The sequence below is a fragment of the Aquila chrysaetos genome, chromosome 7 (genome assembly GCF_900496995.4).
Source record: "Aquila chrysaetos chrysaetos chromosome 7, bAquChr1.4, whole genome shotgun sequence".
Lineage (NCBI taxonomy): Eukaryota > Metazoa > Chordata > Aves > Accipitriformes > Accipitridae > Aquila > Aquila chrysaetos.
The window spans coordinates 38,354,052-38,370,582 of NC_044010.1; the positions used below are offsets into that span (position 1 = coordinate 38,354,052).

Here is a 16,531-nt window from a genome sequence, read left to right on the forward strand (position 1 = left end):
TGTCCAATTAACTTTGATATGTAGCTGTCTCATAGCTAGTTGTATCCCTTGTTTAATTTAACAATCTAAGGTGTTTCATGTTCTCATCTGAAGAAATAGATAATGTCTTTGTATGCATTAACAGAGTTCTGGTGGCAGAAGTGGTGTACAGTGCTTTCACGTAAAAATCCATGAGGAGGAAGTCTGCAAACCCTGCTACCTGGATCTTCTGAACTGCCTCTGTGTTAGCAAGCCTATTCAAGTAAGCAATATTATGCTATTTGCTTTCCACTGTTAGCAGTGGAAAGCAAAGCGATTAGCAACTTAAATTTGTTATAACCTTTTCATATAAAAGAATTCTATTTTAAAGATAAACAAGTTCTACATAATTAAATTTACCTCATTGTCCTGCTTTTCATCCCCAGACATGTCATCATCTACATCACTGCCTGTGCCTTCAATTGCAAGAATCCCATTCCTGATGGCTGGAATCATGTACAGCTGCTGAATGACAGAATTCATGTAACAAGTGGCACCAGCATTTTTTAGTCCTACAAATCCCTTTGGCGGTCGAGGCCCAACAGGTGGTAGATATTCCCATTCTGTAAGCGCTTCACAAGCTAAAAGAAAATAGCAGAATGTGATTAGGAAACTATTTTGTTATAAAAGAATCAGACCATCAATGCAGTACAAAGGGCAGTTGCATAAAATTAGTATTAGTTTGTATCATACTGCAGTTTAATAAAACAAATGTTCCACCAGAAAACTTAATTGCTAAAATTAACACAACTTCTATGAATGACAGTTCAATCTGTAATCTTAACATTACACCATTTTCTTCTATTGCATAACTAAAAAGGTGGCCAGACAAAAAAAATCAGTCTGCTTATGTATCAAACAGAAGTCTTCTCTCAATACCAGCAAGTTTCTTAGCTGAAGAATTCAGCTGAATGAATCTAGAATATATAACCAACTTATAAGCCTTTCACAAATTTATGCTTTTAAAATTACAATATTTCACTTTTGCCTCACTTTTCCTTGCCAGGATGGGAAACAGTTTTAGATAATGCTGTCTATACAACTTGTGATAGATTTTCTTCTCCTGAGTCTTCTCCCTCAGGCCTCTCGCATCTCTTCAGAGTACATTTACGACCACAGGTTTCCTATGCTAACCTGTTGTTCTGTAGTTTTAACAAAAAATTCTGATGTAAAAGAAAGTAAGAGCATGCATGTTTACAAGCAAGCTTTACTTGGTATATGAAACACACAGCATGCACAGTTCATACATGTGTTCTCTCTTCTGTCTGACATACCATGGAGATCTGGTGTTCTATCGTGCTTATCAAATACTTGAGTGGAAGGAAATGCCATAAAATCCTTCTAATGGTGAGGTGATAAGAAATACACTACTTCCCAATAGAAAAGGGTGAAGAAAAAAGGATGAGGTGGGGGGAAAACCATAAAGCCACCCTTTTCATTTGTTCATTTGAGATGGAACCAAACAGGAAAAGATTAAAAACCTCACATGACTCACTGATACCAACAACCGGGCAAGCAGCACTGCCATTGTGAGAGGTAGTGGACAATTCCACTATGGGATACTATTTCCAGTTACTTACAGTTTTGCTAAACTCTACTAGTTTAAACATTCTGTTAAATCACAGAATGGTTTGGGCTGGAAGGGACCTTTAAAGATCATCTAGTCCAAGCCCCCTGCCATGGGCACGGACACCTTTCACTGGACCAGGCTGCTCAAAGCCCCATCCAACCTGATCTCGAACACTTCCAACAGTGGGATGTCCACAACTTCTATGGGCAACCTGTTGCAGCGTCTCACCACCCTTAACGTAAAGAATTTCTTCCTTATGTCCTATCTAAATCTACCCTCTTTCAGTTTAAAATCATTGCCCCTTGTCCTGTCACTACAGGCCCTGGTAAAAAGCCTCTCTCCATCTTTCTTATAAGCCCCCTTTAAGTATTTAAAGGCTGCAGCAAGGTCTCCCCAGAGACCTCTTCTCCAGGCTGAACAACCCCAACTCTCCCAGCCTTTCTTCCCATAGGAGATTGTGTTTGCTTAATTTGTTTTTTCGGTCTGTCTGTCCACAGTCCCGTCCCCCATCCCCCCTCCTTTCCTGTTAGTATTACAGCCAAAATGGTTTAGCTATCCCATTTAGGGCTGCAGAAAATATGTTCCTGTTTGTTCATTTTTAAGAAAGTCTCACATGCTTTTTATTGATAACAAAATCTGTGTTAAGTATGAGCCTTTTACCATCCTTGTGAAAATTAGCCCAAGTTTCATTTGACTGCCAGTTTTTGAAACACTAACATTTGCAAGTTTTTGTACATTCTGCAATTGCTATAATCCTTCTCCAGTGAAGAGGAGAAATTAAGTGCAGAGCTGTGCTGAGACAAAGCCAAAACTAAAAACAAACATTTGAGAAAGGACTACGACAAGCAAAGAATGAGTACAGAACTAAAAACGGAAAGAGGACAGTGGACCTGTGTCTGTGTGTGGACAATAACGACAAATTAGGTGAGCAACCAAGAGACTGGCACTAAAACTAAGCCGAAGATACCTGATGAGGTTCTGGGATTGGTTAGGCAGAGCCTGAAACAATGAGACAAAAGTAGAAGATACAGACAGAATGAGGTTCCTGGGAGCTGGTAGGAACGAAGGGGAGTAGCCAGAGATCAGGGTAGGAAGGGTCAGACTGTGTAAGTGACTGGGGCTGGAACTTGGATGCAACCATGTAATGCAAGTCAGTACATTTACTGCATAAAGAAGAACAAATAAAGGCTGCACGGACAAACTTTTCTAGATTTTGACAGACTCATTTTGCAACATTAAAAGCAGCCACAAACAAACCACAAACTAAAAAACTCAGCATCTAGTTCAGTTGATAATATAAACAAAACCTATGTGTAATATATACATTAAAAAGTAGAAAATAGATAATTAAAAATATTACATACTAGTGATTGCTGTACCTATGTAATACATTTCAGTCAAGGTGTCTACTATCTGTTTGAGATTTCGCACACATCCAACTGCTAGTGCAACTAGTAGCTCAAAGCCAGCATTAATAGTAGCTGGTGAACTACAGACTGGTATGGCCTGCTCAGCAGGCAATTCTCCATTTCTCATGTATTGTAGATAAACATTGGATGCCGGAAAGATGAAATCATCTATCAACTCCTGAAAAACAAAACAAACAAACAAACAAAAAAAAAAAAAAAAAAAAAAAGACAATAAATCACCTATTACGACAGAAATGCATACTATTTTATAACAGAATAAGAGTTATTACACAAATGAATGCCTGAGAACCAGAGGAGTACTTAAAAAAAACCCAAGAGCTAAAATTGAGAGCAACACCACAACAAGCTTTTAAATTTAGAACAAAGTAACTCCATTCTAAAGTGGGTCCCTGCAAACCCATCCCCCTCAATTTAAAAATAAATCTGTATTATTCTTGATCAGTAAAAATTTTCTTTTGCCAAACCAGTATTATCTACAAAGCTCTTTATCTATTAGTGCTAAAAACCCCAATATTCCTACTGTATGATATCAGAGGTACAAAGAAAACACATCTGATTAAAGACACGCTCAGATGTCATGCATTTGTTCAAACCTGCCATAAACATTAACAGCACTAATTAAGAACATGTGGAGAAAAGACAATACAGGGGTAATGAAAGTGGTCCTGTACAGGACTATCCTGTATCTAAGCTCACTATCCTTGTGTGATGTTTGCCGAGTCTTGGAATAACAGCTTACAACGTCACAGCAACTCCATATGCAGCAGTTCCGAAGAACGAAAACATTAAGTACTCTTATGAATGAAATGTGTAATTTTTTCCTAAAAATTAGTTTTAAAGAAAACATTAAACTCCAATTAGAAGCCCTTGTCAGACAGTTAAATTGGGACCTTTTACGGTTACAGACCACAAGATGTGAAGCTTCTTTTTACCTATTTATAGTTAAAAAAAAAAAAAAAAAAAAATCAAGAAACTCCATAGGTCAAAAAACTTGAACTTACTTTAATGAGATTAGCTCCTCCTTTTTCACAACCAATATGGTATTTCTTCTCAGGTGTCTGGAATGCTAACAACTCTTTTGTTACTCCAAGGTGACCCTCTAAGATAGTTTCTTCAACACCTGTTTCCCCTGTTCTTTTTACTTCATCCTGCCATTTTAGAGAAAGTTAGTTAAATAATATACATCTACCAAGCTTAAAACTGTACTTCACAACAAAGCAGCAAAACGCTGATTATCAGAAATAAATTGGTCCTAAAACTTACCCTAATCCTCTTAAGCCAGTCAATTTCATTATTGAGAAGAACTTCAGCATTGGGTACATTAATATTACTGTTGTAAGCATAGTTAAGAAGATGTCTTAAGAGAGTGAAGTAGTCTCCAGAATGCTTAGCTCTCTCTCTTGCAGTACTCTGTGTAAACAAAAACCAAATGACATAGAATTCACAAAGACTTCTACTTACAGTACAACACTAACGTATTTTCCCTAAAACTGGCAGTAAATATGAAAGAGAAGTGTAAGGCAATTTTCAACCCTTTACAAGTTTATAATTGTATTTTGCTGTTAATGAATGACTTCTGGACTATTTTAGTAGCAATTTCCATACCTGAATGGGAACCAAACAGTGAAGTGATCAAATGTTCAAGAAAGCCATGAGCATGCAGAATTGAAAAGCCCTGGCAGGCTCAGTAAAAGGCGGCAGTAACTGTAGGTATCTATCTCATCTGCTAATGATTTTTACTTGAAGGTTAGCATTCACTGAAGACCAAATGCATATATTAAAGCTTATTGTTCATGTTCTTATCAGAAAATGCAAAAAAAGTCCCTTTCCTCCTCATCTAACTCAAAATGGAAATCGACTGTGCTGCTTACTTATAGGTCAAAAGGAATCTATATTTTAGTGACCATTATTAATAGCAATTTGCCTTTTCTTGCAGATATTTTGTCTTACTACTTTTTACAGAAATTCACATTGTACTGAAGCCTTTGCCACTAAAAACTTACCCCTAGAACAGTAAACAGCAGGGTAATGAAGAAAAGGAGAGGTCTCTGTCCCATGCAACACCTGGTAGCCATTAAAAAGAATTGTTCCTGTGCCATCTGACGAACAGTTCTGGAAATAATTTAATAGAAACATTAAATTTAATCTCCCTATCCAAACAGGACATTAAAAAAAAAAAAATCAAATTTGTGCTTATCTGCTTAATGCCATTTTCTAAAACTGCACATAATGTAAGAAATGGGAATACTTTAATTATTCACTACCTATCATACTGTTTCTCCTTGCAGTGAAATTTTAGACACATGAATTACTATTACAAAACCTGTTCCACAAATCAAATATTTAAAGGCAAAAGAAACTTATCAGCACCTAACCACTAAACCTTTGCAACTGCCAGCAAATATTGCATAATACAACAAGCAATTTGCAACCCTAAATAAATTTTTCTTTTTTTTCTAATGAAGCACCAGTTGTGCCTGAAAGACAAAGTAGAACCACCCTAGTAAAACTGCTCTTATGTATCACCACAGTAGTTTGCTGAGCATCTATGAAGTGATCAAAATTTATCATTAGTAAGAAATGAGAAAAGATGACCCCCTGAAAATTCAAGTGGCAAGAATTAAAGGAAATTTTCCATCTAAGAACTTAATCTAACCACTGGAATAATGTGGGAATGGATAAGCTTAAGGAAAAAAAAAAAAATTAAGGCAAACCCTACTCTTTCAAGTTGTAAGATTAATTGTCTAAGTACTGTATCTTGTAAAAACTGTTAGAAACAACTCTGCTTGGGTGGGGGAGAACACAAATGAATGCTGTGCTTTATGAAAGTATCTCAACATACAAGAAACTGAATTTTACAGTGTCTTTTTGGTGTGGCTGTCATTGTTTTCTGCCCATGAGGTCACTGTGGAAAGCACACGAAAGAATCCTGTTTCCTTCAGAGTTCTTTCATGTGTGGATAACTGTGCTTCAAAAAGACACACAAGAATGACCATGAGGTCAGAGCGAAGATGCACCTAGCTGAGCACCCCGTCTCTGGTATACACCTGGGAAAGTACAGAAGAAGGGGGAAGCACGCAGTGACTCTTCTCCAGAACATTCTCTCAGCTTCTAACAATTTGTGGTTCAGGAAGACTACCAAAAGCAGTATTTCATAGCCCTCACTGGACAAATTCATGAAAGAACCCATCAAACTATTTCCAAACCAAAGGTTTACACTGCTTAAATGTTATGCTCAAGAAGTTCTTACACAAAGAAACACTCTTCTCTATTTATTCTCTCTTTGCTACTTCTGATTTTAAAGGTCTCTGTGGTATTCTCCTCCCACCATTTATCTCTTCTCCAGTACGAAGTGCCCCAAGCTATTCAGCTGTTCCTCAGATGGAAGTAATTTCAGAGCTTTGATCTCCCTTGTCACCCTTCTCTGATCTTTGCAAGTTCTACTGCATTGCTTTGAGTTGCAGAAGACCATGGGGTGGTGGAAGTCTGTTTTGTTCTTAGTAATAACTGACATTTTATGGGATCTGATCGCTGAGCTGACGTTTTCATAAAAGTTCTCACAGAAATTTATTTTAAGATGCAACCCTTCAGCTGCTTGGGACACATCACATAGACACTCCTTAGGTTCACGCACTTAAAGGAAGAATGAAATAGATAAAGGTGGTATTTTCCAGAAGTGAGAAACGTGACCAAGGAAACACATACATCACACTGTTATGTCTCTAAGGACTATGCAGTATTTGAACACAAGTAGTATATTTTTGTGAGGCTATAACAATTTAAGAGCTCTTAAGGAACCATGGGAGGGATGCAGCTGCCTAAATGCAGGCATCTAGTGCCATGTTAGACACCATGACAACAGCATAGAGTTAGCAGATAGGACACGAGTTGCATGATGAACTCACACGCACCCAGTGAAACAGCTGGAGGCCAAACACCTCCATTAAGGCATGCAACCTGAATCACCTCCTATTGATAGCTCCAGGATACAGATTTCTGTTTAGTTAACAGCAGTCAGCCTCTTCAATGGGTGTAAGTGCCACTGCTTTACAGAAGCAGTAAGAATTTTTATTTATTTGGGCCACATATGTATGACCACTAAACACTTCGAGCCATCAGTGGAATACTTCTGGGTTCCAGGATCATTTAGGACTAACTGTTCAGCTATATACTGTTGACTAAGCAAGTCTTGTATTCAGGGGTCACCACTATAAAATCAATTACCTTGGAGAGTAAGAACTGCTCTAGTATTTAGTGTTAAACATTTTGCATTCTGTTTCTCAATTTATAGGTAGCATGGTTATGCTATGAGGAAACAGCAGAAGTTCTATACATTCTCAACCCCTGAAAGAAACAAACCCCCCCAATCCATCTGATCTTTTCCAGAAAGATCCTATTTGTGAGATCTGAACTTGATCATCTTCCTTGTCTTTCATGGTGCACCAAAACCATTTTCTCACATGCTTATTTTTGCTCACATTGTTCTCTGATTGAGGGTAGGAGATTAGAGAACAATAGTTGAAACTGGAAGGATATTCAGAATTCTGTCTGGTATTTGCTAAGCTTTCTCTGCACTGCAAATACTAACTTGTTTCCACATTAATTCAGAAGAGGAACTTTTTTTAGCTTAGTTCAACTTTGCCTTCATTTTCAAAGCAGTCTTCCGTTTCTACTCATGTTTATGCTATTCTAACTATGATAGAATGCCACTGTTCATTATTACAAGTGACATTATCATATATATCAGAAGTTTTACAAGCATATGAGAGAAAAGAGCCCAATGGTTAGCTTGTTGTACTGACGGTATCAGGTGGAGAAATAAAGCAGAGATAAGGAGCTGAGCACCAGTCCACTTGGATAAGAGAAGCTCTTAAAAATTTTATCCCCTCTGACAAAAAAAACCCAAACAAACCCCATCTATTAATACTACTCTTATTTTTAAAGGGCAAAAAGCTAACATACCTGGGGAATTAAGCCACTGCTGTTCAGAATTGGGCTGACATGCCAACAAAACATGTGAAATGAGAAGCCCCAGCTTGGGAACACATCTAGTTTCTTCCAATATTTTAGGAAGAAAAGTACAGTAGTCAACTATTCACTAGGCATAACAATACGAAATAGCTGGGATTCAAATTCAGTCAACAAAGCTCAAATCAGCAAGAGTAACCATTGGAAGAGACTGGCAAAACTATGACAGATATTCCCATCTGTAAATCAAGACTGTAGGTTTTGCTAAAAAGACGTTCTACCTCCATCACAAGCTGTGTTGGATGGAACCCACCCAATGAAATTCAGAGACTAAACTGACTTATAGATTTAGACATTTCTGATTTGAACCAACAGTTCACTTCCTTAAGGAAATATGACCACAACAGAAAAATCCTCCCAAAGAGCATCTGCAGTTTTCAAAGACTGAAAGAGTGGTAACAAGTATTGATACCAAACACTAACTGAAATACAAACAAATGCTGGTGAACACTTGAGAAATGTCACTTAAATTCCAAATACAATGCCAGAAAGTCACATAACTACACTGAAATTTATTATAAAAATTATCACCCATTACTTGCGTTTGTACAATTAAAATCATGTAAAAAAGCCATAAATCTGATAAATCTTCGGACACACATCGGACTTACTGTCAAAATAGTAACTTGGTATCAACTGTTGACAGTTTTAAAAATAAAATTTAGTGATTTCTTACTTATCAGCCTTGAAAGTTACCAAAAATAGTGAAAGACAGCTTGTTTCATTTAATGTGTAAAATTACAACATACATTTGTCAGCATGTTTTGTTAAACTTCTGTAACTTAAGTGATAACAACAAGCTTCAGTGAAGCTGAAAATTCAACATTCTATACCACAGGTTGCAAACTAATAAAGCTTGTGGGATTCCGATAGTAACACTCCACAGTTTCACCAATGTGTGCAAATACTTCATTGTAAAGAGATACTCTGATGATAATATTGATGCTTTTTTTATGGTGAATATTCCTGAACATGAGACTTTTAAACCTGTTTTGTCTAGAACAGTAAAAAACCCCCAAAACATGGTGCTGAAATTCTGACCCCATTCATCTGAGCGCACCATAACCTAACTCCATTTAAAATGTACTGAAAAGCTTAGACAACTTCACTAATTTCTGATCTCTGTCCTTTCTCAAAGAGAAGTTAAAATATTCATGAAACAGCAGCAGAGATATCTTACAAAACTAGAATTAAATCTTTAGTAACAGTTCAAAGCACTGGTAACTAAGTTTAATAACAACATACAAAAACTTTCCACCTGGATGGCTTCTAAAAATACACACCCCAATACTTCACATAGTAATTTCAGATGGGCTAAAAGTCACAAGACGCGCATCATACAGATGCTGTATTGTGCAGATGCTGTCTAAGGAGATCTGTAGGAATAGCTTGGAGATAACAAGAGATCCCTGAACTCTATGGCAGGACTGCAGAGCAACTGAACCACATTGCTCTCGGCAGCTCCTTCTGGTTTTCCCTGTCCATCTGTCCCCCAACAGTGCGAACGGTTCCTCCAAGACGCTGCTACTGCATCAGGTGACAGCTTCAGTGTGACAGCTCTATGTAAACATGCGAGTCACATGAAGAGTCACAAATGTACCACTCCAATGCAAGAAAACCAGAGGCTTAAATGTTAATTTCCCCCTCTCCTCAAACTGCTAGTACTGTATCTTGTCTTTACTTACCAGAAAAAGTATAGGAAAGTTCTTCTATACCTAAGTCACTTATATATTCTAATGTAGCAAGTATTCACATAATTTCTGAAAAACATAAAGTACCTATTATTTTATTCTAAATAAGTTGTTCTAAAGCCATCAGTAGCACATTATAAGGCATCCATCTGGCTTGACAATATCCTCCTTATGAGTACAAAGCAGATGGGACTGACACAGCTACCACTTTAGGATAGATATCCAAATTACAGATTTATATTACTAAACAATAAATTCAGACAACCACGGGGGGGTGGGGAGGGTGGAAAATCACTTAAATAAGCAGTCACTGCTTTGCATTTAGGCTTTATATTAATTTTGACTTGTAAAATAACATATGTGATTAAAAAAAAAAAACAAACCACAAAACCATCAGAACTTACTTGCTGTGACAGTGCAATAGTAAATCAATGATAAAGGTCTGCCATGCCTTTTCTTTACTGAGCGCATCCAGTGCCGTTGGAATCAAAGCAAAACACAGGGTCATCACCTCCAATGCTTCACAGCAAACTTGTTCATCTTCCATGTCTGGTTCATTTCCTGCATTTGTCTGTAAAAATAAACAAGATAGCACAAAGTGGGTATAGAAAAAAATCCTGAGAAATCCAAGTGGCTCCAAGGTATATACACTAAATACAAACACAACCACAAATTTGTACACTAAGTGATTATCAGTGCCAAGTATTTTACGCACTCCGCTCAGATGTGATTCAAAGCACTGTGCGGGATGACCTGAACTTCCAGTACTGTGCTTCTCAAAGGAGGATTCCAAGCATGAACTTAAGGAGCCAGAAGTTAAATAGGAAGCTTGTAGGCAAAAGTTACATCAGTTAGTATTGTTGGGGGGGTTTGTTGGTTTGTATTTAGGTTTTGTTTGCTTGCATTTTTTCAATTTTTTAAATAAGATGTTTTTCTTTACTACTCAGAACCTGGAGTTTAAAGCTTTAGAAACAGTTACTATTTAAACAGAGAAAGGCTATAGTGCTGTATAATTCATCAAGAAGTCCAGTTTTACAAAGCTGTGATACACACAACTTATTCAACCAAAAGCTTCTCAATACTGCTAGAATTTATTCAGCACTTCACTACTTTTCAGAAACATGAAACAGCTGAACCAAATTTCAAACATAGCTGCTGTGGTGATTTTTGAAATAGGAAAGGATAATGTTTCTAATTGGTACATAGGTTACTCTTTCAATTAAACACTTGAATCAAGTGAGTTGATTTTGGTACATTTTTCCAAAATAAATACTTTTAGAATAAAAGCAAGCCCTCTCCTCCATCTAAGCCAAAATTAATTAGCTTGAAGAAGTTCTGAAAAAACTGAATGTGAGCAGGTTTCAATCTTAATTCATCAGTAATCATGGCTGCAGGTTAGCAACATCAACTAGAGGCTTAAAATAAGTGTTTTATATATGGAAAGGCATCAAGATTAAGTAGGCAGAAAGAAGGGATTACAATGCAGAAAAGATAACTAATTGTGAACAGCAGCAGAAGAGGGCAAAGTATGTCTCAGTCTGGCAACAGACATTATTTTGTCTTTGCACAAAAGCTAAAAATCACAGGCAGTCACTACCACTGCAGCGGGAGGATGTGGTAATTCTGACACATCTCAAGATATGAAAGTAAAAGTAGAATGCTTTCAACAAGTTCAGGACTGCACCTACTCTGCACTGAAGCCCTGTTTAGAAAAGAAAGTTATTTCTGCATGGCTGCTGGCATCTAGTAGAAAGGCAAAGTTCATTTTACACTCCACAAAGTACTTCCCTATACTCGGGCACCAAGAGCTGACGGGTCTGTACAAGCAGCATACTTGCAGTATTTCAGGTGGGTACGGGCCTTCTCGGAGCTAATAAGGAAATGGTGGTTTGACACCACTGAAAGTCGCACACAGTCTTCTTCAACCACTGAGAGGACTCCCATACCAGAATTTTTTGAGGCAGGAGGCAGAAAAGACTCCATAAAAGTTATGCTCCCAAAATAATTTATCTTGACTTTGAAGTTTAATTGAATTCATCAGTTGAGTTCAGAAGCTTCTTTAAGTGCTCAAAACATTCTTTCAGAAGTCATACTTGATGGGACTACACTGAAGTGCCTCTTAAAGATACATTTACCATAGTTGCCTTTGATGTTTTTAGGAATCCTGACATGTCATTCCTGATTCCGCAAAAATCAGTCTGCTCTTGTTCTTAAACTAACATTTAATGACAAATTTCTACCCCACAGACTTAGCAAAATGCTCCTATAACCTATGAGTTGAGAATCTAAGGTTTAGTGGTCAACTAAGAAAATAGGAAGCATTTTTCTTAAAATACTTTTTTCTCTAAGCCAGTGTTTGCCAGTCACTAGTATATTCAATCTTTATAAAACTACCATAGCAGTTACTTCCTCTCTTGTATAACCAAACACAATTCTCTTAAATTAAGAATGTGTCTTTTCTTGCATAGTATTCCTCTATTTCTGCGACACCTTCCTCTCTTCATGTTATTTTAACAAAGCGTACTTTATTCCCCCTTCTTAGCACTTCTGCAATTTCTTCCTCTTTTTAGTCTCCAATTTTTCCCTTCAATATTTATTTCCCTTTTGCCTAGCTTAAACCAAATGCAGCTGCCATTTATTACAACTGTCCATGTAAGTGTCAATAATTAAAAAACAAAAAAACCAAACAAAAAACCACCAACCCACACACAAAAAAAACTGTGAAGGATGACTGATAATGCACAGCTTAAATGTCACCGATTTTAAAACTTCAGTTATTTGAAGGTATTTTTACAGAAAACTGTACAATTTTCACCCACAAAAATATCAGAAAAGTACACTGAGGTATATTCTCCTTTAGGTGTATTTTCTCTAGTGCACTACTGCTCTTAAAACACTTAATGTATAGATAAGAGCACATCCTCATGTGCCTGGACTGTCATGCTAACTAAACCACATTTTATATGCAAGTTTATCACCTCAAAAACAATAACAACAAAAAAAAAACCTAAAACAACAAAAAAAAAACCCAACCAAAAAAAAACCCCAACTTATTTCGAAGAAGTCATTCTCATAGCAATAGAAGCAGATGCCACTATATCACTACACAAGCTAAATCAAAAGGTGTTGCATTTTGCTGAAGTAAACATTCTTCCTCTAAATAATCATTTAAGCACAACAGCTAACAGACTAAGAATAAAACCTCCCTACATCTTCCTTTCCCTTTTACTCTCAGGCAAGTATTGATGAGTACTAAACTTGATTTTGTAAGATTAACAAGAGAAGATGTTTAGAGAACAAAAAAATAGTTTTTTTTAAAATCACTGGCAAAATACAGGTTACTATTTCCTATAACTGTAAGCAACATTTGTTGAACACAAGGTGTGTGATAACACACTAATACGTAACGCCCAACTCCAAACTATTTTTGTAAACTACATGTGAAACCATGAAGATGTTTTACATAGCTACATAATAAAAGGAAAAAAGCCGTACAGAATTACCAGTGCTTCAGTGCTAATTTCAGATCAATTAGCTCTTGTTTCTCATTCTAGACTGCACATATGCTTTTAATCAACTTCTGTAGAATACACCTTTTAAGTTTGAAGATGACAAAAATTAGCATTGCAAGAAATGCTTATTCCTTATTTAGATACAGAATTTAACTGGGCTGAAAACATGTTACAGCAACTTACAGAACTAGTGCATTTTTGAACTGACACCAGATGCAAGTTACAATTAAGTAGTTAATGAGAAAAGGAATGTGAAATAGAAAATTAAACTCTGGTATGACAACTGACGTATACTAGACTCCAAATACATAATCACCAAGATACCTACCTAAAAGCTCGTTACACTCTAAGCCTGACCTGGTTGACACTGTCCCTTTTGTAAACAAAGGAACAGCTATATACAAAAGAAGTTGCTTAAGAATTCTTACCTTTTCATAGATTTTACTAATTTCCTCATTTGAGCTGAAAACCAGCTGAACTGACCCACAACCTGATGCCCAAACAATTTTCTGTACTGCCCTAATAACACAGATATCAGGGATGTATTTTGAAGCCTGAAAAGAAGAGAAATAAACAAAGCAACATTAAAACACAGTTGCAAATAACATTACAATGGATTCTAAATTTTCACAAATGTATTTTATAGAAAGTTTAAAATTTTAAATTTTAAAATTTAACAAAGAATTTTTTCCTAAATAGAAAAAAAAAAAGATGATGTATCTTGCAAAGCATTTGTATTTCACTTACGTAATATTTCATTTTTAAATAGAAAATAGCATTACAGAATCTTAAATCATAATGCTACAAGTACCAGGAATTACAAGAAAGTGAGCATTTTTGATAAATAAACAGCAACTATTTGATTCTGAGTAAGATTTAGCAGAAACTACCAACTTCAATGCTAAAACATTCTTGATTTTAGGGAAAAAAACAACAAACCACTAAGCATGCCTCTCGAAGACAGCTAGCCTCTTAAGTAATATAAGAGGCTGAAGTTATTTTAGGGTTTGTCCCCGCCATGATATTTATTGTGCTAGCTGATAGCTAGCTAGACAAACTAATGCTTATCAAGTATGTGATTAATATACAAAGGGTTTAAAATTAATAAGAACACAGATCATTTATCTTATGAATCATATAATCTTATGAATGCGGAATCACTCTTCAGTATTTTGGGCATGATCTGAGTTAACATCCAATAGTTTCTACTGATATACATACATTACAAAACATACTACAACTGCCATTATTCACAGTTTGCATCAACTTTCAAAAAAACCCCGAACCTATCTGGAGTCTACATTCAAAGTAGAACTGTCCAAAAAATAGGCAATCTTTAAAAGTAGATGGTATAAAGCTCTCAAAAATTTCAAATTTCATTTCTCTAATGCTCAGACTTAATAAAAAAAGGAGACTTTAAGCAGCTTAACTAATAAGCTAGCTGCATCAGGAAAGCTGAACAATGTGCATTCTTGCTACTGATATAGACATTAACAATAGTTACAATAATACTAGGTATTTCACCTTTGTCACAAGCAAAGCAACCTTACAGTAACAGCACCACAAGAAAAAATTGTCATACAGAAAAAAATCTTTTTTTTTTTCCTAATCTCATTGTAGTTTTAAAATCCTGAAGTATCAAAATTTTTTTAAAAGGTGAAAGATTTCTTTCCATGCTGTAGTCTTCTGTCTGGCCTATGAAAACCATGTCAGATTTATTTTTTTTTTAAATTGTGAGGTCATGTGAAAAGAGTCTTTGACCATCAAAACATTAAAAAAAAAAAAAAAATCTTTCAAAGGCAAACTACAATACATATGAAATTTAGATCTACAGCAGTTTTCATAATTTCAGAAAATTACAGACAATACTTTAACAGCAATATTGTTAAAGAAATTCAGATTTTGTTTGCTTTGATGTGCCTGGTCAAAGAAAAAAATATTATTAGAAATCCTCCAAAAAGGACAATGGCACAATTAAAAACCTTTCTTCATAACTCACCTCAAAAGACATTTCTTCTGTGGAAGGAATTTAATTAAATCAGAGTTCAACTGGCTAATTTTACACATACCATCACCTATGGATGCAACACCACCACTAATGGAAGGCAGATGGTTCAGTCTTCCAGTCTAGTACATTGTGCTTTCTTTAGACACGGCTCTTTGTTCAGAAGAACTAGTGTATTCTTCAACATTAAGATGATAATATGACACTACTTTTATTTAGATAGCTCAGAAATGTTTTGGAGATAGCTTTGCAGGGATTCTATACAGTACAGAAAACCAATATTCACTGCTTCCACACCGGAAACTGAGGGATCCCGATTCACCATGGAAGAGGAAGTTGCAGTAGTTCCAATTTTAGCTTCTGCTGAATTCAGGAGAATTCACTAATGTATTCAGTAACATGACTCATAATTCCAAATGTTTGGTCATACTATACAGATAAGACTTATATTTGCAAGGGACATTGTTTAACCCTACCAAGCTCCAACATCCAATTTCTCACTTATATCGTTAATGCATTTTCAATATATAAAGATACACTGGCAAGACTTTGAGACTTATCTTTTAGGATTTAAAAATCATGCTCAAATTTTAGAAACTCCCTCCCCTTTTCTGTGTTTCTCTTCAGGAAGAGAATGTTACTCAAAAACCAAAACATACAAGACCAAAAAAAAGAAAGTATCACAAAAATGTTTTCAAAATACCCATTAACTTCTTTAAATCTATTATGTCAAATTCCTGAAGTTCTGATCCAAGTGTAACAACATTCAAAATCCATTAAAGAGCTTGTACAGAACCTGCCTAGTTCACTTAAGCCTCTTTATGCTATTAGACACTTAATTTCATAATTGCATACGAAAACAATTAATTGCATACTTTTAATTAGTTAACAGGTTGTGAACCATATGAACATTACCTAAAATGTTTCATGACATTTTAGAAGGAAAATCCATGTCTTGCAAAGCAATAAATTTAAAGATTAAAAAAAAAAAAACAACCAAACCCAGGGAAAAAAGGTGATACAGAAAGGAATTCACTAACCTCATCAGATATTTGTTGTGCAAGACGTATTGCTACATTTCTTAGCATGCATTCTGAAGTTGGATTAGGAATGTTTTGTAGGGCATTTTGTAGCACCACTGCCTGGTCATGTGTAGCCTGGTTTATCTGTAAGAAAGTATTTCTTACACTTATTTTTACATGGAAAAAAGAGAAGAAGAAGATATGAAAATCTAAAGTTACCTGGAAAGGTATGGTAGAAGTAGGTAAGAACTTGGA

At 35.9% G+C, this 16,531-nt stretch overlaps 1 protein-coding gene across 5 annotated transcripts in view; it reads right to left on the reverse strand.

Moving 5' to 3' along the window:
- Positions 1–16,531, reverse strand: part of USP9X (ubiquitin specific peptidase 9 X-linked) — a 104,698-nt gene that overhangs the window by 21,240 nt on the left and 66,927 nt on the right. For 4 of the 5 annotated variants that reach the window (XM_030020149.2, XM_041124898.1, XM_030020151.2 and 1 more), the window contains exons 24-31: positions 16,295–16,420; positions 13,678–13,803; positions 10,142–10,308; positions 5,022–5,130; positions 4,282–4,428; positions 4,020–4,166; positions 2,953–3,175; positions 379–599 (exon numbers count right to left, since the gene is read on the reverse strand). In XM_030020149.2, coding sequence (XP_029876009.1) covers positions 379–599; positions 2,953–3,175; positions 4,020–4,166; positions 4,282–4,428; positions 5,022–5,130; positions 10,142–10,308; positions 13,678–13,803; positions 16,295–16,420 — 1,266 coding nt within the window. The remainder of the gene's footprint in view (positions 1–378; positions 600–2,952; positions 3,176–4,019; positions 4,167–4,281; positions 4,429–5,021; positions 5,131–10,141; positions 10,309–13,677; positions 13,804–16,294; positions 16,421–16,531) is intronic. The other variant, XM_030020150.2, reaches the window with a different exon arrangement.